At 46.7% G+C, this 25,812-nt stretch overlaps 1 protein-coding gene across 1 annotated transcript in view; it reads right to left on the bottom strand.

The window, feature by feature from the left end:
- Positions 1 to 19,356: 19,356 nt before the first annotated feature.
- SH3GLB1 (SH3 domain containing GRB2 like, endophilin B1) overlaps positions 19,357 to 25,812 on the bottom strand; it is a 37,832-nt gene continuing 31,376 nt past the window's right edge. Inside the window, exons 8-9 of the mRNA XM_069967632.1 lie at positions 23,705 to 23,927; positions 19,357 to 21,134 (exon numbers count right to left, since the gene is read on the bottom strand). Of these exons, the coding sequence (XP_069823733.1) occupies positions 21,027 to 21,134; positions 23,705 to 23,927 (331 nt within the window). The 3' untranslated portion in view covers positions 19,357 to 21,026. The remainder of the gene's footprint in view (positions 21,135 to 23,704; positions 23,928 to 25,812) is intronic.

The following is a 25,812-nucleotide window of genomic DNA, read 5'->3' as shown; positions in this document are numbered from 1 at the left end:
CCTTGAGGTTTTTTCACTTTTTTTGTGTGTGTGTATAGATGGTTGGAAATCAGTCATTTTGTATCCTGCATGACTTAAAGGAATATTCCACTCACATCAGTTTTGATATGTTGCTGCCCATGATGAGACTAACAATTCCTTCCATACTTGATATTATCTATTCAATCTCCTTCCCCCAATTCTCAGCTACTGCTTTCTGCTGAAGATACAAAAATCTGTCTGTGAGCTTTTCTCTCCGTCTCCCCCCTCCTTTCTGAGACGGCTGATACAAACAAATCCCTGGCAGGCTTCATCTGCAACACTGTAGCTTCTCTGTAATGCTGGGAGGCTTAATCTGCGGTCAAGTTGCTGATGAACTCGGTGATGATTCGTCCCAGCATTACAAAGAAGCTACAATGTTGCAGATACATCTGGCCAGGGACTTGTTTACATCATCTGTCTCAGAGGGGAGGGGGAGACAGATAAAAGCTCATATACAGATTTTTGTGTCTTCAGCTGAGAACTGGGGGAAGGAGACTGAATAAATAATAAGTATGGAAGGAATTGTTAGCCTCACCATGGGCAGTAACATATCACAAGTTATGTTTGAGTGGAATACCCCTTTAAGTGCAATTCATATCACAGCCTCTAGGGGGCCACATATAGCATAGAGATCTCCTGACAGTAATGTGTTATCCATTTCTCTGCAGTATATAGATCTTAAACCTGCAGCCCTTCAGCTGTTCCTTAACTACACTTCCCATCATACCTGGACAGCCGAACCTTTGGTCTTCACCCTCCAGGCATGATGGGAATTATAGTCCTACAACAGCTGGAGAGCTGATGTTTGCCACCCCTGCTCTAGTCCTGTGCAGGAGGCAATAACTGCAGATAGACTGCTCTGCAGCCGGTGTGAACATTGCAGGGGCTGCACCCCTGGCCCCCTCCCATTTAATTATCATTGTCCTAGGGGGTTGGACCTTTAACATTTATCACTCTAGTTCACCCACAGGACCTCCGGCTTCTGTATCAAATGTACAAATCTTTTCCTGCCCTCGATGCGATTGTCCTTTAAAACAAATGTCAGGTCACCCTAAATAATACTGAACAGTTCTAATGAGTAGAAACGCATCTGGGTCAATTGGGAAGCGGTAACCTGCTGCACACAGCGATGAAGGGGCATAGTGCTGCCATCTGGTGGTCAAAATCAGGAATGGCAACTGCTCATGTAAGATCAAAGGAAATGTATTTAACACTTCTCACTCATCATACTATAGGCTGTGGGGAGGCATAGAAGGGACGGTATATAGATAATATGATATGGCCGCCATACAGAGCTTGTTATCTTAGGATCAGTGAGGCAGAAATCTCACGATCAGGTGTGTTATATCTCATTTATAGGATATATAGAGGGGAAGCTACATCTGTAATGGTTAATAACCGCCTGCCCGGCCGATGCTTATATTACTGACGTCTCTTGGTTCTTATTAAAGTCAGAATAAATTTCCAATGGGAGGTTTGTTACAATTCTACAACATCTCTTTACATGTATGTGGCTTATAGCTGCTATTCACCTCTGGCAAACCTTACATTGGAGCAATGCATTGTGGGCCATTCCCTTCTGTCACTGATGGCGGAGTGAGTATCCCGGCTCCATCAGCACAGCCACCTTCAGGATTCCAGCAATGAGAACAGCTGTGGACATCAGGTAAAGTGGTGGGGAGGGCGATTACCCTGCAGATGCTCGGCCATTACCAGGGAGGGACGTCATTAGGGTCATAGGAATCTATTAGGGGACAGCTAATAATACACAAGGTGAGCTCGCAGACACACACATTACCTTGTTCCCAGGGGGACAGCTGTCACTGTTATTTGATAGAACTATGGAAACTAGTAATTAAAGCTGAAGTAAGATGGAAAGTCAGACCATGTCCAAAATGTACTGACTCTGTGTGTCTCTTCAGGGTCCTGCACAGTGATGATGGAATAGCGCTCCCTCACAATGCATAAAGTACAGGTGGAGTGCAGTGCAATACATGGAGCAAAGGGAGAGAGCGGTACAGTACATGGAGCACAGGTAGAGAGCAGTGCAGTACGTGGAGCACAGGGACAGAGCAGTACAGTACATGGAGCATGGGGACAGAGCGGGGAAGCACAGGTAGAGGGCAGTACAGTACATGGAGCAAAGGGAGAGAGCGGTACAGTACATGGAGCACAGGTAGAGAGCAGTACAGTACATGGAGCACAGGGACAGAGCAGTACAGTACATGGAGCACAGGGACAGAGCAGTACAGTACATGGAGCATGGGGACAGAGCGGTGAAGTACAGGTAGAGGGCAGTACAGTACATGGAGCACAGGTAGAGGGCAGTACAGTACATGGAGCAAAGGGAGAGAGCGGTACAGTACATAGAGCACAGGGACAGAGCAGTACAGTACAGTACATGGAGCACAGGGACAGAGCAGTACAGTACAGTACATGGAGCACAGGTAGAGAGAAGTACAGTACATGGAGCACAGGGACAGAGCAGTACAGTACAGTACATGGAGCACAGGTAGAGAGAAGTACAGTACATGGAGCACAGGGACAGAGCGGTACAGTACATGGAGCACAGGTAGAGAGAAGTACAGTACATGGAGCACAGGTAGAGAGCAGTACAGTACATGTAGCAAAGGGAGAGAGCAGTACAGTACATGGAGCACAGGTAGAGAGCGGTACAGTACATGGAGCACAAGTAGAGAGCAGTACAGTACATGGAGCACAGGGACAGAGCAGTACAGTACATGGAGCACAGGTAGAGAGCAGTACAGTACATGTAGCAAAGGGAGAGAGCAGTACAGTACATGGAGCACAGGGACAGAGCGGTGAAGTACAGGTAGAGGGCAGTACAGTACATGGAGCACAGGTAGCGAGCAGTACAGTACATGGAGCACAGGGACAGAGCAGTACAGTACATGGAGCACAGGGTCAGAGCAGTATAGTACATGAAGCACAGGTAGAGAGCAGTACAGTACATGGAGCACAGGGACAGAGTGGGGAAGTACAGGTAGAGGGCAGTAGAGTACATGGAGCACAGGGGCAGAGTGGTGAAGTACAGGTAGAGGGTAGTACAGTTACAGGGACAGAGCGGTGAAGTACAGGTAGAGGGCAGTACAGTACATGGAGCACAGGTAGAGAGCAGTACAGTACAAGTAGTGGGCAGTGTAGTACAGGTAGAGGGCAGTACAGTATATGGAGCACAGGTAGAGAGCAGTACAGTACATGGAGCACAGGTAGAGAGCAGTACAGTACATGGAGTACAGGGACAGACCAGTACAGTACATGGAGCACAGGTAGAGAGCGGTACAATACATGGAGTACAGGGACAGACCAGTACAGTACATGGAGCACAGGTAGAGAGCGGTACAATACATGGAGTACAGGGACAGAGCGGTGAAGTACAGGTAGAGGGCAGTACAGTACATGGAGCACAGGTAGAGAGCAGTACAGTACAAGTAGTGGGCAGTGTAGTACAGGTAGAGGGCAGTACAGTATATGGAGCACAGGTAGAGGGCAGTACAGTACATGGAGCACAGGTAGAGAGCAGTACAGTACATGGAGTACAGGGACAGACCAGTACAGTACATGGAGCACAGGTAGAGAGCGGTACAATACATGGAGTACAGGGACAGAGCAGTACAGTACATGGAGCACAGGTAGAGAGCAGTACAGTACATGGAGCACAGGGACAGAGCGGGGAAGTACAGGTAGAGGGTAGTACAGTACAGGGACAGAGTGGTGAAGTACAGGTAGAGGGCAGTACAGTTACAGGGACAGAGCGGTGAAGTACAGGTAGAGGGCAGTACAGTACATGGAACACAGGTAGAGAGCAGTACAGTACAAGTAGTGGGCAGTGTAGTACAGGTAGAGGGCAGTACAGAACATGGAGCACAGGTAGACAGCAGTACAGTACATGGAGCACAGGTAGAGAGCAGTACAGTACATGAAGTACAGGTAGAGAGCAGTACAGAACATGGAGCACAGGTAGAGAGCAGTACAGTACAAGTAGTGGGCAGTGTAGTACAGGTAGAGGGCAGTACATGTAGCACAGGGACAGAGCGGTACAGGACATGTAGTACAGATAGAGGGCAGTATAAAACATGTAGTAGCGGTAAAGGGCAGTAAAGTACATGTAATACAGGTAGATTCCAGAAAAAACTTGGACTACAAGTAGCTTGGTCTAAGCTTTTTGCAATATTGTAAACGAGCAATATAAAGAGGTAGTTCAGCAAAAAAAAAAAAGAAGTTCTTTAGAATCAACAGGGGCCAGAAAGTACCAGGGATTTGTAATTTACTTCTATTGAAAAATCTCATATCTTCCTGTACTTATCTGCTGCTGTGTGTCCTGTATTCTTTCTAATCTGGAGAGCAGGAGAGGTTTTCTATGGGGATTTGCTGCTGCTCTGGGCAGTTCCTGACATGGAACTGGAAAAAAAATTGCTGAATTACCCCTTTAACTCATAAACCCCTTCTTTACTGATACAGAACATCTCACCTGCCTTATATTTGGGTTGTGGAACAAATCCTCTGCGCTTTTTATTATTTCTTACGGGATAATTTGCTTTGATATACGAGGGATTTGGATTACAAGCACGGTCCTGGAACAAATTCTGCTCATAATCCAAATTTTCCATAGTACTTACCTGTCAAGCTGGATCCATGAAATTATCTTGAAGGTCAGAGGTCAGCTGTCTGTGTCACTGTGCATTATCTGTATACCTGTGACTGACGACATCTATCACACATGGCTACTCTTCCAGGTTATGTCCGGATTATATCCTGAAGCCAAGATAACCCGGGCAGAGCTGGCATGTCTCCTCCATTGTCCGCCACTAGGTGGCGCTCCTTATGCTCCCATTAGACTTCCCTGCTTCTCTATACAGTGGCTGCAGGTGCTTAGCCACTGGATATATACAATCCCCTATATACTATTAGCAGCCTGCACACAGGAATAATCACTGTTCTGCATACAATCCTTATATCTGAGATGATTCCCTATAACGTTCCCTCCATCACCGCTGGCGGCTTTCCTGCTGTGCCCTTTAAGTCTTAAGAAATAGGAAGTCATTTAGTGAAGCTGTTACATAACTAAGCAGAAAGGTCAGCCACTTAGAGGGAATACCACACTCAGTTCTGTGAATAGATTGCCATTTTTTTTTCGTTTTATTATTTATTATATTTTTTTCTCTTTTTATTATTTATTATATATATTTTTTTTTATAGTAATGGGATTTAGCGTCATTTCAGAATTCCATTTATTTTACTAAAACCGAAACGACATTATAATCCTTGATTTATAATAATCCTCTTGATTTATACCGTCTGGTGAAATGATGTCAGAAAGCTTCTAATGTCATATACTGAGGGAAAATAGCAACAAAAGGTTCAATAAACACTATCTACACCATCAAAGGGAAACTCCAGCAAAAACTTTCTCTTTCAAATCAACTGGTTTCAGAAAGTTATACAGATTCGTAATTTACTTCTATTTATAAAAAAAATTTCCAGTCTTCCAGTACTTATCAGCTGCTGTATGTCCTGCAGGAAGTGGTGTATTCTTTCCAGTCTGACACAGTGCTCTCTGCTGCCACCTCTGTCCATGTCAGGAACTGTCCAGAGCAGGAGAGGTTTTCTGGTTCAATGTTTTTATTAGGTTTTTTAAGAACAAATTACAAAAAAAAGTCTATAAGCACTGACTTTAGTGCCAACAGTATAGTTAACATGTTTAGAAACAACAGTTTTCTATGGGGATTTACTGCTGCTCTGGACAGTTCCTGACATGGACAGAGGTGGCAGCAGAGAGCACTGTGTCCGACTGGAGAGAATACACCACTTCCTGCAGGACATACAGCAGCTGATAACTACTGGAAGACTGGAGATTTTTTAAATAGAAGTATACCTTTCTGACATCAGTTGATTTAAAAAAAAAGTTTCAACAGAGTTCCCCTTTAAAACTTTAGATGCCACAGTCAATGCTGATCATGGTTATACAGAGGGATTAACCCATTGGCATCCCTGCAACCTGATCACAGTGTACTGATGGGTTGCTGTTGCAGCCGGGGAAACTAACATTGGACTAGAGAGACCCTAACCAATCAAAATGTTTAATATCCAAAAGTTTTTTCTTTAATGCCAGAAACTTTTATTACGCCTGGGTTCACATTTACAATGGTCTTTAAAAAGTTAATCAATACAAGTCAAATGGCTTCATGAAAAAGACAAGAAAAATACTCCTGCAACAAAAAACAGGCCCTTAAATTGATTTGGGGGGAGGGGCATAAAAACAGTTGGGGCTTTCAAAAACTCAAAATGTGTAGCAGACACAAGGGGTTAAACAGGAAGAAGAAGCTCCAGTACATTGTTATCTCTGTTTTCGATGACTCAGCCTTATCTGTCATTTTAGGTGACAGACAGAGGACGGTACAAGTGGCGCTGCGTCTGTTCACAGAAACAACATCGCTGAGAACATTTCATGGTTTTGAATCAGAAAAATTCTTTTTAGCTCCATACAAGATGTCGGCAGCACGTGGTGGACGCGGCATCAACGCCTGTGACTAATTCGGTTAGGCCGGATTCACACTGTGTTTGTGCCATGTGTGCAATTGGTCGCTGTCATTTCAAACAGCTCCATTTGTAATTCCTAACATTTCTATAAATCAATTAATTTACCAAAAAATGACTCCTATACCTATAAAAGCAGCTAGAAATTCTTAGCCGCTAGATGTCCCACTTCCCTGCTGTCCGCTGCCTGTTGGCAGGAGAATTCTGTCTTTAGTAACAGACACAACAGGAAATAAGCGGGGCTTAGCCTGTGCTCTGGGCTAAAGAGAGGGAGAGAAAGAGGAAGACTGTGTATCTGCAAGCTGTGCTCATTCTTTAGAGGATCCTCACTGTCCCTGAAAGGTAAATCAAGGCCTCTTACCTCTCCTCAGCAGCAGCATTATTTCAGTGCCTTCCATCCTGTGCTGTAGCTGTATGTACACTGTGCTCCCTCCTGTATCTAATCTACACCTCTCCCCTTAGTCTGCAGGTTTGTTTTTGCCAACAGTTCAGTGCTTAGTGTAACCCTTTCCATCCTGTGCTGTAACTCTATGTACACTGTGCTGCCTCCTGAATCTAATCTCTGCCTCTCCCTGTAGTGTGCAGGTTTGTCTTCACTAGCAGCTCAGAGCTTAGTGTAACCCTTTCCTTGCTGTGCGGCTGCTGCTGTTACTTTCATTTCTGCTCACATAGCACCTTGCAGAGCCAGTGCATCAATGACCCCCTTCTCCCACATGTCATCCATAGTGATGTAATGTGTAAATTATCCCCCAGCACAGTGCCAGCCTGCTCTTATCTGTAGTCTATGATGGCATAGCAGAGTGGAGTATGTGCTGTGCTGTAATTGGACAGACAACTAAGGGAAGAAGTCACTATATATGGATTACTGGCAAACAGCCCAGCTCTGGTTCCACTATCTGAAATAGAGAGTATGAGAAATAGCTGTGCGCCATTGAGAGGGATTTCAGGAGGTCGATGAGACCCGGGGGGGGGGGGGGGGGGTAAAGTTGTCTTTTCACCACTTCGAAGGGTTAAAATAACCAAGATAAGCAAGTTTTCAAAAATCTTTTAAATGAACAGATAGAATTCAACGGGGTTGTCAAGGATTGAAAAAAATGTCCGCTTCTAAAAACAGCGCCACTTCTGTTCTCAGTTTGTGTGCAGCATTGCAGTTCGGATCTATTGAAGTGAATGGAGCCAAGTTGTAATACTTGTCTGCACAATATGTATATTGGCTCCCCAGCTGTTGCTAAACAAGTGCCCCAGCATGTATGGAATGCTGGGAGTTGTAGTTTTACAACAGCTGGGGAGCCAGGTGTTGCCAATCACTGGTATATACATACGACAGAACTAGGGTTTATATGACAATGAGAACAATGTATCCCATCTCTACTCTTTTCTATATGACCCCCTAAGAGTTAAACAGTAGTGAAAACCCGTTTTTTTTTTTTTTTCTCGTTTTCCCGGTCTGCTGGCGCCTGTACATCACAATCTGTTATCCCGGTAACCTTTGGAAATCCCATTGAGCGATGCAGCCCATAGATCTCGGCCGCCGGCAGTCGATAGCACAATGCATCACTATGACTTTTTTCCGCAATTGATCGGCTCGTTCCCGGATACTTAAAGGCTCCGATGACTTCGCCAGACGCCGATCCATCTTATCGATCTTTCGGCACAATGAATCACAACAATTTGGTAAATTCCAAATGCGTTAATTGTGGATCATTAACCTCAAGTCACTGCGGGAAGTATGAGAGGTGTGATCGCCTCCGGGGCGTGACACCCACCGCAGAGATTCATCACTCTATGGAGCTACTACAATGCTGTGCAACACCGGAGAGAGAGGGAGAATCTGCAACAAAGGGAAGGAAAATGCAGAAAATCTGCGCTCATTACTACAAAGCATCTAATGATACAATGTTACCAATTGTCTCGATTAAATATTTCCTACCGTTTTGTGTATGAACCAACTATAAAGAACTGTGTTTCGTTGTTGTTGCTGTATGGTTGCAGTGTCGTCTCATTGTCTGCCCATTCTCTAAAGGATCCCCACTGTCCCTGAAAGGTAAATTAAGGCTTCCCTATCATCTCCCCTCAGCAGCATTTTTAGTGCTTAGTGTAACTCCTTCCACCCTGTGCTGTAGCTGTAAGTAGACTGTGCTGCTTCCTGAATCTAATACCCACCTCATTCCCTTTAGTCTGTAGGTTAGTCTTTACTAGCAGCTCAGTTCTTAGTGTAACCCCTTCCATCCTGTGCTGTAGCTGTATGCACACTGTGCTGCCTCCTGAATCTAATCTCCACCTCATTCCCTTTAGTCTGTAGGTTAGTCTTTACTAGCAGCTCAGTGCTTAGTGTAACCCCTTCCATCCTGTGCTGTAGCTGTATGCACACTGTGCTGCCTCCTGTATCTAATCTCCACATCTTCTGACCCTAAGTGAACATGCAGTGTCTCAGTCAGATCCTGCTCCGTAAAGTTATTGGTTGTTGTCATTGTCGTTATGCACATGTCAGTGTTGTTCATCCCCTCCGTTTTGCTGACATCTGGTGTCAGATTTGTGTTGGTGCAGATGAGAAAATGCCCAAAACAGCAACTTATATATAACGTAATGAGTGTGGGGGTAGCCTCCCTCTTAGCCAGATGACAGGATCTGAAATCGGTCCCTACCACTACCAGGGAGAACATTGGGTTAAAGGGGGTTATCCAGAATTAGAAAAAAAAACACAGCTACTTCCTTCCTAAAACAGCTCCACCCCTGCCATCAGGTTGCGTGTGGTATTAAAACTTGGCTCCATACAATGGGCCTGTGCTTCACATCCCCACAACCGACCTGAGGACAAGAGCGTACTGTAATGACCCCTGCAAAGGTACTGTTCTTCATGGAACCTGCATTGACTTCAGGCCGGGACTCAGACCTGCATCCTGCAATAGGAAACTGCAGCTCGACCTCCATCAGTCTGACTCACAGCTCTCACCCTATGGGAGCCAGTCAGTGAAGATGTGAGCACGTCAGGAGTGTTTCCTCAATAAAGGTAAGAGGTTACGTTACATACAAGAAAAGTTTTGATCAAGGCTGAGACCCCCCTGTGGAGAACCACCTGTCGCTCCCCTGGAGAACCACCTGGCGCTCAATCTGAAGCAGGCTTCATAAACAAAATGGAGATCTCAGGGATCCTAGGAGTGAAGAGCCCGGCTGTGCTCTTCTCCCGGCTATATCTTTAATCAGCATATGTCATCACTTTATTATCCCACCAGTCCTGAGAATCATGGGGATGCCGGAATCCTGGAGTGTAGAGCTGGTCCCATCTATACAGCGATACTCCACCATAACACGTCTATATGCGGTGCTCTTCCTATTAGAGGTTCCTGAAGGATGGGAATACAGCCATGGATATATAGTTTATTGCGCTCAGCAGCCTGGTAGTCACTCATAACATATTGTCACAGGGAGAGGAGCGCTCGGCAGTGACAACCACATAACTTCATTAGTCCACATGCGGTGGCGTTCAGCCTGGTACCTGCCGGGGAGCCACGCGCTGCTATGATAGCTGATTTCCCGGCCATTATCCTAAGCACGTCGTGCAGGGTTTATGGGGTTTGGTTTCCCTCCAGATTGAGATTTATGGAGGGGAAGCGGTGGTGGGGCCGTAATCCGATCAGCAATATGGAGGCGAGAAGATGGAGGGAGGACGAGGGAGGCATCAATCATAGGAGACGGCGGGAGATGACAGATAGGACGAGCAGCCGGATAACACGCTGATATTTATAGGGACATATGGATGACGCTAATAGATCTATCAATGGTGGAATCTGTATAATGTGATTCCTATACACTATTGGGTTCTAGATCCTCAACCTGTGACTCTCCGTATATCTGTATAATAAGATTACTATACACTATGGGATTCTAGATTCTCAACCTGTAACTCTCCGTATATCTGTATAATATGATTACTATACACTATTGGGTTCTAGATCCTCAACCTGTGACTCTCCGTATATCCGTTCAATGGTATTACTATACACTATGGGATTCTAGATCCTCAACCTGTGACTCTCCGTATATCTGTATAATGTGATTACTATACACTATGGGGTTCTAGATCCTCAACCTGTGACTCTATATGATTACTATACACTATGGGGTTCTAGATCCTCAACCTGTGACTCTCCATATATCTGTACAATATGATTACTATACACTTTGGGGTTCTGGATCCTCAATCTGTGACTCTCCATATATCTGTACAATATGATTACTATACACTATGGGGTTCTAGATCCTCAACCTGTGACTCCCCGCATATCTGTATAATGTGACTACTATACACTATGGGGTTCTAGATCCTCAATCTGTGACTCTCTGTATAATGTGATTACTATACACTTTGGGGTTCTGGATCCTCAACCTGTGACTCTCTCCGTATATCTGTATAATGTGATTACTGTACACTATAGGGTTCTAGATCCTCAACCTGTGACTCTCCGTAAATCTGTATAATATGATTACTATACACTGTGGGGTTCTAGATGCTCAACCTGTGACTCTCCATATATCTGTCCAGGCATGATGGAAGTTGTAGTTTTTTAACAGCTGAAGGGCCAAAGGTTTCCCCTCCCTGTGCTATGTAAGAGACATACCTTCCTCCTCGGCGTCTCCTGTGCAATAGGGACATATCAGCAGGTTAGATTTGTGTCCTCATCGTGGACAGGCTTATACCCTCAGACTGCAGTCGCACCACTCGTGTACTTAGTACTCCATGCTAAGCTGGATTCAGAACTGAAGAAACTGGAACTGCAATAGGGACATATCATCAGGTTAGATTCGTCTCAACGGCTGATACTTCCCCTTTAAGGTTACAGTACAGTAGGTAAAAAACGGCCTCTTTCACAAGTTGTGTTTAGCTCGAGATTTGGTCTGTTCCTAAATCGCTGCAATGGCAAACTTGAATAGTCCTTTAGCAGTGGGACTTTATGTGAGGTCCCACAGTGGTTATAGGGCGGACTACCAAGAGGGAGCACTGTACCCTGCTGTAGGGAGGTCCTGACAACTTCGAAATTAGTTACTTATGGTGAACAAATCTGTCGAGCTGAGATGAGTACAGAGAGTGGTACAACCAGCCTGCTCCATACTTCAGGACCTGACATATACAGATCTGGCTCAGCTCCTTAGCCTGCTCCATACTCCGGCACCTGACATATACAGTTTAGGCTCAGCTCTTTAGCCTGCTCCATACCCCAGCACCTGACATATACAGATCGGGCTCAGCTCCTTAGCCTGCTCCATACTCTGGTACCTGACATATACAGATCGGGCTCAGCTCCTTAGCCTGCTCCATACACCAGCACCTGACATATACAGTTTAGGCTCAGCTCCTTAGCCTGCTCCATACTCTAGGACCTGACATGTACAGTTTAGGCTCAGCTCCTTAGCCTGCTCCATACTCCGGCACCTGACATATACAGACCAGGTTCATCTCCTTAGCCTGCTCCATACTCCAGGACCTGACATATACAGATCAGGCTCAGCTCCTTAGCCTGCTCCATACACCAGCACCTGACATATACAGTTTAGGCTCAGCTCATTAGCCTGCTCCATACTCTGGTACCTGACATATACCGTTTAGGCTCAGCTCCGTAGCCTGCTCCATACTCTGGTACCTGACATATACAGTTTAGGCTCAGCTCCTTAGCCTGCTCTATACTTCAGCACTTGACATATACCGTTTAGGCTCAGCTCCTTAGCCTGCTCCATACTCTAGGACCTGACATGTACAGTTTAGGCTCAGCTCCTTAGCCTGCTCCATACTCCGGCACCTGACATATACAGACCAGGTTCATCTCCTTAGCCTGCTCCATACTCCAGGACCTGACATATACAGATCAGGCTCAGCTCCTTAGCCTGCTCCATACTCTAGGACCTGACATGTACAGTTTAGGCTCAGCTCCTTAGCCTGCTCCATTCTCCAGCACCTGACATATATCGTTTAGGCTCAGCTCCGTAGCCTGCTCCATACTCTGGTACCTGACATGTACAGTTTAGGCTCAGCTCCTTAGCCTGCTCCATACTCCAGCACCTGACATATACCATTTAGGCTCAGCTCCTTAGCCTGCTCCATACTCTAGGACCTGACATGTACAGATCAGGCTCAGCTACTTAGTCTGCTCCATACTCCGGCACCTGACATATACAGTTTAGGCTCAGCTCCTTAGCCTGCTCCATACTTCAGCACCTGACATATACAGATCAAGTTCATCTCCTTAGCCTGCTCCATACTCCGGCACCTAACATATACAGTTTAGGCTCAGCTCCTTAGCCTGCTCCATACTCCGGCACCTGACATATACAGTTTAGGCTCAGCTCCTTAGCCTGCTCCATACTCCGGCACCTGACATATACAGTTTAGGCTCAGCTCCTTAGCCTGCTCCATATTCCGGCACCTTACATATACAGTTTAGGCTCAGCTTCTTAACCTGCTCCATACTCCGGCACCTGACATATACAGTTTAGGCTCAGCTTCTTAACCTGCTCCATACTCCGGCACCTGACATATACAGATCAGGTTCATCTCCTTAGCCTGCTCCATACTCTGGCACCTGACATATACAGATCTGGCTCAGCTCCTTAGCCTGCTTCATACTCCGGCACCTGACATATACAGATCAGGTTCATCTCCTTAGCCTGCTCCATACTCCAGGACCTGACATATACATACAGTTTAGGCTCAGCTCCTTAGCCTTCTCCATACTTCAGCACCTGACATATACAGTTTAGGCTCAGCTCCCTAGCCTGCTCCATACTCCAGGACCTGACATATACAGATCAGGTTCATCTCCTTAGCCTGCTCAATACTCCGGCATCTGCTATATACAGATCAGGCTCAGCTCCTTAGCCTGCTCCATACTCCGGCACCTGACATATACAGATCAGGTTCATCTCCTTAGCCTGCTCAATACTCCGGCATCTGCTATATACAGATCAGGCTCAGCTCCTTAGCCTGCTCCATACTCCGGCACCTGACATATACAGATCAGGTTCATCTCCTTAGCCTGCTCAATACTCCGGCATCTGCTATATACAGATCAGGCTCAGCTCCTTAGCCTGCTCCATACTCCGGGACCTGACATATACAGTTTAGGCTCCCCATGTATATATACCAGCTCCCTCCCCTGAGTTCCCTATGTATATGTACTCAGCTCCCTGTACCAGTTCCCTTCCCTGAGCTCCCCATTTATATACACTCAGCTCTCTCCCCAGAGCTCCCTACGTATATGTACTAGCTCCCTCCCCCCACTTCCGTACACATGCACTCAGCTCCCTCCCCATGTATATGGATCAGCTGCTTCCCCAGAGCTCCCCATGTATATGTACCAGCTCCCTCCCCCGAGTTCCCTATGTATATGTACCAGCTCCCTCCCCCGAGTTCCCTATGTATATGTGCCAGCTCCCTCCCCCAAGCTCCCCATGTATATGTACCAGCTCCCTCCCCCGAGTTCCCTATGTATATGTGCCAGCTCCCTCCCCCGAGTTCCCTATATATATGGACTCAGCTCCATCCCCCAAGCTCCCTATATATAAGGACCAGCTCCCTCCCCCGAGTTCCCCATGCGTATGTACCAGCTCACTCCCCTGAGTTGCCGATGTATATAGACTCAGCCTTCTCCCCATACACATGCACTCTACTACCTCCCCTGAGCTCTCTATGTATATACACTGAGCTACACCCTTAACTCCCTATGTATATGCACTCCCTCCCTCTTTATTGATGTCAATTCTTTGGGCAGATAGCGGAGTGGACATGAAACATCCTAATATATTAATGGGACAGGAGGAACTTCAAGCGGAATCCGCTGTGCGAACTCTGCTCAAAATTTCACACTGTTACAGGAGGAAGAAGGGAAAGGGGGAACATGATGAAAACCTTTATATATGTTACAGGAGGAAGAAGGGAAAGGGGGACACGATGGAAACCTTTATATATGTTACAGGAGGAAGAAGGGAAAGGAAGGACATGATGGAAACCTTCATATATGTTACAAGAGGAAGAAGGGAAAGGGAGGACATGATGGAAACCTTTATATATGTTACAGGAGGAAGAAGGGAAAGGGAGGACATGATGGAAACCTTTATATATGTTACAGGAGGAAGAAGGGAAAGGCGGGACATGATGGAAACCTTTATATATGTTACAGGAGGAAGAAGGGAAAGGGGGGACATGATGGAAACCTTTATATATGTTACAGGAGGGAAGAAGGGAAAGGGGGGGCATGATGAAAACCTTTATATATGTTACAGGAGGAAGAAGGGAAAGGGGGACATGATGGAAACCTTCATATATGTTACAAGAGGAAGAAGGGAAAGGGAGGACATGATGGAAACCTTCATATATGTTACAGGAGGAAGAAGGGAAAGGAGGACATGATGGAAACCTTTATATATGTTACAGGAGGAAGAAGGAAAAGGAGGGACATGATGGAAACCTTTATATATGTTACAGGAGGGAAGATGGGAAAGGAGGAACATGATGGAAACCTTTATATATGTTACAAGAGGAAGAAGGGAAAGGGACATGATGGAAACCTTTATATATGTTACAGGAGGAAGAAGGGAAAGGGACATGATGGAAACCTTTATATATGTTACAGGAGGAAGAAGAGACAGGGGGGACATGATGGAAACCTTTATATATGTTACAGGAGGGAAGAAGGGAAAGGGACATGATGGAAACCTTTATATATGTTACAGGAGGAAGAAGGGAAAGGGAGGACATGATGGAAACCTTTATATATGTTACAGGAGGAAGAAGGGAAAGGAGGGACATGATGGAAACCTTTATATATGTTACAGGAGGAAGAAGGGAAAGGGGGACATGATGGAAACCTTCATATATGTTACAGGAGGAAGAAGGGAAAGGAGGACATGATGGAAACCTTTATATATGTTACAGGAGGAAGAAGGGAAAGGGAGACATGATGGAAACCTTTATATATGATACAAGAGGAAGAAGGGAAAGGGACATGATGAAAACCTTTATATATGTTACAGGAGGAAGAAGGGAAAGGGACATGATGGAAACCTTTATATATGTTACAGGAGGGAAGAAGGGAAAGGGACATGATGGAAACCTTTATATATGTTACAGGAGGAAGAAGAGACAGGGGGGACATGATGGAAACCTTTATATATGTTACAGGAGGAAGAAGGGAAAGGAGGACATGATGGAACCTTTATATATGTTACAGGAGGAAGAAGGGCAACGAGGACATGATGGAAACCTTTATATATGTTACAGGAGGAAGAAGGGAAAGGGAAATGATGGAAACCTTTATATATGTTACAGGAGGAAGAAGCGAAAGGGACATGATGGAAACCTTTATATATGTTACAGGAGGAAGAAGGGAAAGGGGGGACATGATGAAAACCTTTATATATGTTACAGGAGGGAAGAAGGGAAAGGGACATGATGAAAACCTTTATATATGTTACAGGAGGGAAGAAGGGAAAGGGACATGATGGAAACCTTTATATATGTTACAGGAGGAAGAAGGGAAAGGGACATGATGGAAACCTTTATATATGTTACAGGAGGAAGAAGGGAAAGGGACATGATGGAAACCTTTATATATGTTACAGGAGGAAGAAGGGAAAGGGGGGGCATGATGGAACCTTTATATAACAGGAGGAAGAAGGGAAAGGGACATGATGGAAACCTTTATATATGTTACAGGAGGAAGAAGGGAAAGGGACATGATGGAACCTTTATATATATTACAGGAGGAAGAAGGGAAAGGGACATGATGGAAACCTTTATATATGTTACAGGAGGAAGAAGGGAAAGGGGGGACATGATGGAAACCTTTATATGTTACAGGAGGGAAGAAGGGAAAGGGACATGATGGAAACCTTTATATCTATCCTAAGATAACAGGAAAGGAAATAATATAAGGACGGACTAGATGGACCCAGTGGTCTTTTTCTGCCGACAATCTTCTATGTTCCTATTCTATTACATACTGTGGCCGCCATACTTTCTATTGTATAACTCTTACAAAACTATTTCCTGTCATAGTGTGAACCATGGCTCATATCCAAAGAAATCAACTGGAATGTTTTATCTTCTCAGCCGCAGCCATTCAGCTCCTCACCTGTAACTACACACGTCCCAAGAACACTCTGGCTCCTTAGTGATCTTACAGGGGGTTCTCCAGGATTAGAACAACACAGCTACTTTCTTCCAGAAACAGCGCCACCCTTGACCTCAGGTTGTGTGGGGTATTGAAAATAAGGTCCAATGAATTGAATGGAGTCAGGTTGTAATACCACAAACCACCTGACGACATGTGTGGTGCTGTTTTTTTAAGAGATTATGCAGTGAAAATCTTTTTCTTTTAAATCAACTGGTTTCAGAAAGTTATATAGATTTGTAATTTACTTCTATATAAAATCTCCAGTCTTCCAGTACTTATCAGCTGCTGTATGTCCTGCAGGAAGTGGTGTATTCTCTCCAGTCTGACACAGTGCTCTCTGCTGCCACCTCTGTCCATGTCAGGAACTGTCCAGAGCAGCAGCAAATCCCCATAGAAAACCTCTCCTGCTCTGGACAGTTCCTGACATGGACAGAGGTGGCAGCAGAGAGCACTGTGTCAGACTGGAGAGAATACACCACATCCTGCAGGACATACAGCAGCTCATAAGTATGGAAAAACTTTTTAAATAGAAGTTTTAAATTACAAATCTATATAACTTTCTAAAACTAGTTAATTCGAAAGAAAAAGTTTTTTGGCTGGGCAACCCCTTTAAAATTTATTATATACCATGCACTATGCAAATCATTTAGAAAATAAATGTAATGAGAAAGTAACACCAATAAGAAGGCAAAAAGTAAAAAAAAAATAATTTTTTAATCCTTAGTAAGCTATGTATGGTCATCTATGAGAACCTTGACCGCAGGTAAATAACGTCCAGCCACATCCTGCGATCCCTACCAATAAGCTGTCAGGATCTGGCGCTCAACGTGTATATTCAAGTTTCCATCCAGGATTATATAATGCGCGCTCCATGCTGTGTATTAACTTGATTTACTCACAGCCGACGCGCTTCATTCATTACAGTGTCGGGCTGAGCAAGAAGAGACTTGATTTACTGCACGGAGAGATACAGCAAATAAAACCTGAATATCTTACTGCGCAGGGAATAGCGGGCCGGTGTGTTCTGCCGCCATTGCGTCACATTACAACATAGAGGCCCAGAATCACTATCTGTATCACATTTATTAACGCGTTTTAGCATTGAAATCAATGTAGAACATCCAGAAATAATTGGTGTCAATTATTTCCACGGCCGTAGCAAACAACGACCATTGTTCAATACACTGTGTGAACAATGGCTGCTGTTTGCATTGATTTTATTGCAACACCTTTCTCTATGACAAACAACGACCATTCTTGTCATAAAAAAAAAAAACATGTTGTGTGAACATAGCCTAATAAATTAATCTGGCTTATCCGTAAGACTGGGCAGTTTCAGTAAATCTGAGCCATAGGATCCTATTAGCTCTCTTACGTGCCAACGCTGAACATGGCCGAGATGTCTTATGAGCAAAGTGAGGGATGGACCATACAGCTGACATATCCCGCTGTATGTAACGGCAGGAGTGGTGGATCCAATGTACCACCACTAGCAATGTCAAGTGCCACACCAGGGAGCGGAGTCTAAGGGCCCTAATACACGGGGCGATTATCATGCGAAAAATCGTTATATCGTTAAATTAATGGTTTTGTTTAATTGCAGGCAACGATTGAAAAATCGTTCGCATGTCGCCGATTTAGATCTGAACCTAATCGTTCGCTGTAATTCCGCATTCGTGCAGTGTAATTGCACATTGTTCATTGTTTTGCTGGGATCAGGAGGAATAAACGATCATAGTAACAATCGCAATAACGATCGTAATGATTGTAACTAACGACCATCGTTTGCGATCTTTTATCGTTAAAAATCGCTCCGTGTAAGGGGATGCTAGTTTTCACCAGTGCCCACAGCAAGGTGGGTTGGACTTGCTGCAGCAAGCAACCACCGAGGTCGCTACCCCTGGCAGTGGCAGCGGGCGAGGTGCAGCTGAAGACACATAGGCAGGCAGGACTCATGACTGGAACAAGAGCAACAATCACGGATGGAACCAGATGCAAAGGGATAGCATGCATAGGCTCCAAGACAGGATGGGTGGGGGCAGGAATGTATACGGGAGTGCTTGTGTGCAATGACCTATTAAGAACGAACCGGGATCTTTACATCTGTGAAAGCCGAGAGGACACAGAACAGGAGTGTGGAGCAGTAAGGTGCCCAAGGGAGCCGAAAAGGAAGCGGGTCTGGGCATGTGGGCTTCCGCAGCCCTAATAGCACACACTGTGACCTTACGTCTGTGGGAGTTTGGAGGCTACCAACACTAAATGGTAAAAAAAACAAAAAGTGAATAGCGCCAACATGACTTTCCCTCCGTCCTGCAGTCTGTCCACATCCACCGAGTAACTTCTAAGCTTCTGCACACGAGGATCTACGAGCTGTGAACTTTTTCTCTTTCTCTGGAAGTTTGCTTTTCCTCTTACTCATCACAATTTTATTATGACCGTAACAGAGGAGGAAATTGTCAAACTTCCCCAGAACGCCTGTTTCTTTGTTTTCCACCTACATTTAGTCAATTTTGTTTCTTCTTTCTCTAAAACTTTCACGTTATGGAAATTGTCCCCGCCATGCCGTCACGTATCGTTCAGACCAAACACAAAATAACCACAACCAACGGGGTGAAGGCAGCAAAAGGTTTTCGGTTTTTATTGTACAGTCCAATTTATACAAGTTTCCATTGTGCTAGATGACTTCCTATGGTAACGCTTCCTCGGCTTCTACATTTATACAATGAATCTAAAGACTTAAATATATTTATAAAACAATACAAAATAAAGTGGAGTGTAGAGGGCGTCCGACGCTCCACATACATTCACTAGATAAAAAGTACAATAACATCGGGTTAATTCATAGGCTTCCTATGTCAGAGGCTTAAACCATTGTTCAGGAATGAATAGAGAACGAATGAAGAGCGGAGGAAGAGACACAGTGTATGAGTGGGACCATAACGGGAAGCAAAGCCCTTGATACCCGAGGATAGCCCACAGCACAAACACTTACTGTAATACTTAGAGGCGATGCAGACACCCCCTCAAAATGGAACGAAACCGGCACTACATAGAGGAGAATGCAACGCTGCGTCTACCGGGAAATTCATTATGTAGCGTAAGCCACGCGCCACGGTCCAATCGAGAATGTGAAGGACAGTTCCAGCAATCCTGAAAATTTAGGCTTAACTTAAGTTAACCCCGATCTCTCGCTACGCAAAGTAGTCCAAAATCTGTTGTGAACCTCTATGGTGTAAAGATAGTCGTTTGAGCCAACCCTCTAATGTTATGTGTATTGCTGACAGGAGGGACCGAACTAATAGGATTCGGTAACGTTCTCAAAACTGGAACGCTCTGTTATTTGTCTCCCGCAGCTAATGTTTTCCAGGACTCCCATAAGGCTGAATCAAACCTCGGCTGCCCCAGGGAGTAAAACGCCGAGCGGTCGCATCCAGAGAACGTCGCTGAACAGTTCAGGCTCGCCTCTCAACATGAACTATGGGGCTTCGTGGTTCTTCCTGACAGTAAATGTTTAGTGGAAAGGAGGGTCAGGGATGTTGGATTTCAGCATGGCTGATCTCTTTGTTCTGGACTGAGATGGTCGACCAGTCCTATCCAACTAATGCTTATGACCGGCTTAAAGGGCGGACCCTTCCCATGTTTTCTTGGAGCTTACTTTGAGCGTGACTTGGAGGGGATTGAGCTCAACTCCAGTCAAATAACAATGTGTTCGGAGAGCGGCTATGGAAGATGTCTCTGCTGTGATAGAGGAATCACCCACCAGGCCACCCCTTCTCTGGGACGTTATAAAAGTACAAAGTCAACATTCCCTGTATAACACCTAAAAAAAAAAAAATTGTTGTATTTAAGCACAGTACTCTTTACACGGAATACTCCATGTCCTATCGCGGGAATGTCACATCGCATGTATGGAAACAGTAAAGCATTTGGCACACAATTACATTTATTTTACAGAAGCGAAAAGGATTAAAAAAGGGGTCACCCGCTATATAAACCTTTTCCGATTGACGGCAGAAGCTTCTTCATACTGGGCAGTACGCAGCTCTGGAAACACATGGAAGTCCATAACAATACGCAACGTGGCCGGGAGTGTTCTCATGCAGGAGGTGGCAGTACGGTGAAGGCCGGAGCGACGACGCCCCACGTTCACAGGAGACGCTGATTTATACATGGAAGACCCTATACATCTACTACATAGCAAGTTAATTGCATATAAATATATTTTTTTTTTTATTTGCTGAAATTCGGCACTTAAGGAGAGAACAAGAAAAATAAAGTCACTTAGTTCAGGAGCTCCAGGTAGGTGATTGGCACTTTGCCTTTCTGGTTGCCTCGCTCTCCCATCAACCAATCAGAATCCATCCCGGGAATGCTGTAAACGGTTATGACCTGAAAAAAAAAAACGAAACTTATTACAAGATGAACAAGAACATCCTGCAAAGTTTGCTTTGGGATCATGATGGTTCACGGTTGGTGAAGTTTAGATGACTAGGAGCCTAAACAGACCTACTGCCCAACGTATTCTCTGCTGTACATAGCTTGTCACAGATTGGCCCCTGTCCTCGTTAGGGTTCCCTACATTACAAAATACAACGATTTGTACGTTTTCGAGTGTGGGAGCAAACATGAGTACCCAGAGGAAACCCACACAAACACTGTACTGCCCCTTCACTCAATGGAGAGGAAATGAGTCTCTACCATACTACTGTCCACTCATCCTCCAAGCTTCCCTGACACCTCTCCCATCCTCCTCCAGGCCTTCCTGACACCTCTCCCATCCTCCTCCAGGCCTCCCTGACACCTCTCCCATCCTCCTCCAAGCCTCCCTGACACCTCTCCCATCCTCCTCCAAGCCTCCCTGACACCTCTCCCATCCTCCCCAGGCCTCTCTGACACCTCTCCCATCCTCCTCCAGGCCTCCCTGACACCTCTCCCATCCTCCTCCAGGCCTCCCTAACAACTCTCCCTCCTCCTCCAGCCCCCCCTTCTCCTATTCTCCCTCCTCCGCGCCCCCTTTCCCCGCCCTCCCACTCCACACTACCCTGTATCCTCCCCCCTTTTCCTCCAGGCTCCCAGTCTCCTCCCTCCCTCCTCCTCCTCCAGGCTCTCCTGTCTCCCCTCCCTCCTCCTCCTCCAGGCTCCCCTGTCTCCCCTCCCTCCTCCTCCTCCAGGCTCCCCTGTCTCCCCCCCCCTCCTCCTCCAGGCTCCACTCCCCCCTCCCTCCTCTAGGCTCCCCTGTCTCCTCTTCCCTCCCTTCTCCTCCAGGCTCCCCTGTCTCTTCCCTCCCTCCTCCTCCTCCAGGCTCCCCTGTCTCCTCCCTCCCTCCCTCCTCCTCCTCCAGGCTCCCCTGTCTCCTCCCTCCCCCCCCCCCTCCTCCAGGCTCCCCTGTCTCCTCCCTCCCTTCTCCTCCAGGTTCCCCTGTCTCCTCCCTCCCTCCACCTCCATGCTCCCCTGCCTCATCTTCCACCTCCATGCTCCCCTGCCTCATCTTCCACCTCCATGCTCCCCTGCCTCATCTTCCACCTCCATGCTCCCCTGCCTCATCTTCCACCTCCATGCTCCCCTGCCTCATCTTCCACCTCCATGCTCCCCTGCCTCATCTTCCACCTCCATGCTCCCCTGCCTCATCTTCCACCTCCATGCTCCCCTGCCTCATCTTCCACCTCCATGCTCCCCTGCCTCATCTTCCACCTCCATGCTCCCCTGCCTCATCTTCCACCTCCATGCTCCCCTGCCTCATCTTCCACCTCCATGCTCCCCAGTCTCCTCTTCCCTCCTTCTCCATGCTACCCTGTCTCATCTTCCTCCTCCAGGCTCCCAGTCTCCCCCCTTCTCCTCTATCTCATATTCCATCTCCTTGCTCCCCTGCCTCATCTTCCTCCTCCCTCCTCCCCAGTCTCCTCTTCCTCCCTTCTCCTCCAGGCTCCCCTGCCTCATCTTCCTCCTCCCTCCCTCCTCCAGGCTCCCCAGCCTCCTTATTTCTCCCTTCTCCTCCATGCTCCCCTGCCTCATCTTCCTCCTCCAGGCTCCCCAGTCTCCTCTTCCCCCCTTCTCCTCCATGCTCCCCTGCCTCATCTTCCTCCTCCAGACTCCCCAGTCTCCTCTTCTCCTCCATGCTCCCCTGCCTCACCTCCCCCCTCCCTCCCTCCTCCAGGCTCCCCAGTCTCCTCTTCCCCCCTTCTCCTCCATGCTCCCCTGCCTCATCTTCCCCCTCCCTCCCTCCTCCAGGCTCCCCAGTCTCCTCTTCCTCCCTTCTCCTCCATGCTCCCCTGCCTCATCTTCCTCCTCCCTCCCTCTTCCAGGCTTCCCAGTCTCCTCTTCCTCCCTTCTCCTCCATGCTCCCCTGCCTCATCTTCCTCCTCCAGACTCCCCAGTCTCCTCTTCTCCTCCATGCTCCCCTGCCTCACCTCCCCCCTCCCTCCCTCCTCCAGGCTCCCCAGTCTCCTCTTCCCCCCTTCTCCTCCATGCTCCCCTGCCTCATCTTCCCCCTCCCTCCCTCCTCCAGGCTCCCCAGTCTCCTCTTCCCCCCTTCTCCTCCATGCTCCCCTGTCTCATCTTCCTCCTCCCTCCTCCAGGCTCCCCAGTCTCCTCTTCCCCCCTTCTCCTCCATGCTCCCCTGTCTCATCTTCCTCCTCCCTCCTCCAGGCTCCCCAGTCTCCTCTTCCCCCCTTCTCCTCCATGCTCCCCTGTCTCATCTTCCTCCTTCAGGCTCCCCTGTAGCTTTCTATTACACTGACACTTACTGTGTGTTCCTAAAAAAAACAGTTCATCAATAAAGGACAAGAAGTGATGAGAAGCCTTTGTTGTACCCTGCAGAATAAGCTGGTGCTATATACAGATAAATGTGGTATATAACAGACATGAGCTCCCTATACAGACTGTATTACACTGTGTTATAAGAAGCTGATGGCCTACGTAGGTGTCAGCGTGAGGCGGCTTCTCACTGAAGACATCATTACCTCATCGGCGAGGAGCGATAGTTCACTGCTGTTTGCAGCATCGTAATCATACAGGACTCGGGCCTTCCTATTGCCGCTGGTAGCTTTCAGCTCGCTGAAGCCTGATGTAACAGAATTGCTGGCGGCAGGTAATGAAGCGGAGGCCGAGATTGACGGCAGAGAAACACTTTGCATAGTTGTTAGGGGCGACTGATTATTGTTTGATGCGAAAGTCGATGGGAAGCTGAAAAAAAAAAAGAATACAGAAGCTACTAACACAGCAAGATGCCTATCACTTTAGGTCTGTATAGTGCCCCCTATAGGTAGCTAGGTCAATAGCAGAAAGATGGCCAATACCCCAAGTCAGTGCTTCTCAAACTGTGAGGCGCCCCCTAGTTGTTGGTGAGGCCCAGCTGTGAAGCCAGTTTTCACCAAAGTAACTATGATCTGCTCAGTCCTTTTGCTGTTAACAAAAATATCCATTTTAGCAACATTTTTAATTTATTTTGTACTTGCTTTATTAGTATAGAGAGCTTGAGAGATGGCTGAAAGGCAGCCCTAGTATTATTTTTAGCTTTTAAATGGATGTTCACCACAGATGGTGAGGCCCAGGCACCCTCTTGGTCAGTCTGGTGAGGCCCAGGCACCCTCTTGGTCAGTCTGGTGAGGCCCAGGCACCCTCTTGGTCAGTCTGGTGAGGCCCAGGCACCCTCTTGGTCAGTCTGGTGAGGCCCAGGCACCCTCTTGGTCAGTCTGGTGAGGCCCCGGCACCCTCTTGGTCAGTCTAGTGAGGCCCCAGCATTGCCTTGGTCTGTTGGGTGAGGCTCCAGGAGAAAAAAGTTTGAGAAGCGCTGCCCCAAGTCATGGTCCAGTGCTCTTTTTGGGGCTGTACATTGACTTAAAGGGCAACCAACTATAGGTGGCAGTAGAGAGGGCATTTTAAATTGTTCTAGAGACTAGCTAATTTGTATGTTTGCTCCCATAAAGCATTGCCAGTATTTTACAGAAGCGAGCATCAGCCTGTCACAGCTTGGCGCTCACTACCCCCTTGTTCCCCGCACTGTTATAACACGCACAGAGAGCGAGCGGGGAGCCTTAGCCTTAGGTCGTCTGAGCAGCCTATTGAAGTCACCGGCGGCCTGCTGCTGGCTTTCCTATCCTATGATCAAGCACTCCAACAAGTCACCATCAAAACCTTTCAGGGGTCGTTTAGCTTAGGAAACCATGGGCACTTTCTTTCTAGAAACTGTCCCTCTCCTGTCCTCAGGTTGGGTGGGGGTGGGGAGGGGGGTTTGCAGCTCAGTTCCACTGAATAGTGGAGCCGAGTTGTAATACCGCACACAACCTGAGGACAGGGGTGGTGCTGTTGCAAGAAAGTAGCTGTGCTTTTTCTAATTCTGGATAACGCCTTTAACATCTCACTTTTCCTTTGCTGCCATTAAAGGGGTTGTACAGACAGTACTTATCAGCTGCTGTATGTCCTGCAGGAAGTGGTGTACTCTCTCCAGTCTGGCACAGTGCTCTCTGCTGCCACCTCTGTCCATGTCAGGAACTGTCCAGAGCAGGAGAGGTTTTCTATGAGGATTTGCTGCTGCTCTGGACAGAGGTGGCAGCAGAGAGCAGTGTGTAAGACTGGAGAGAATACACAACTTCATGCAGGATATACAGCAGCTGGTAAGTACTGGAAGACTGGAGATTTTTTAATAGAAGTAAATTACAAATCTCTGACACCAGTTCATGTGAAAGAAAAAAAAATGTTGATGAGCAACCCCATTAAGGAAAGCCTGTATTATACTAGATCCCTGAATAGATACATAATGGCTGTCACTTCAGAGGGGTTCCCCATCAATGCCTCCTACAACTAAGAAGCTTTAGTACGGGAATTTATGGGGAATCTATAACCTAGAACCAGACCTCTATAAGCGGCAGCTGCAATTGGCCATCATTGCCCGTGGGATCGGCAGCGTAATACAGGAACACTGCAAGGAATTGAGATGCAGATTCTCTAGACGTTTCCTGCTCCGGCCTATTATACAGATTGTATTAGGGGGAAATTCACATCTGTGACATCCCCACAGGTGGCGGCCATGTAATTGCGGCCCTCTCTTACAGCTCACAATTATGCAGAC

This window comes from Dendropsophus ebraccatus, chromosome 4 (assembly GCF_027789765.1).
Source record: "Dendropsophus ebraccatus isolate aDenEbr1 chromosome 4, aDenEbr1.pat, whole genome shotgun sequence".
NCBI lineage: Eukaryota > Metazoa > Chordata > Amphibia > Anura > Hylidae > Dendropsophus > Dendropsophus ebraccatus.
Note: the sequence above shows the minus strand (reverse complement) of the source record. Positions and strands in the feature narration are given on the sequence as shown.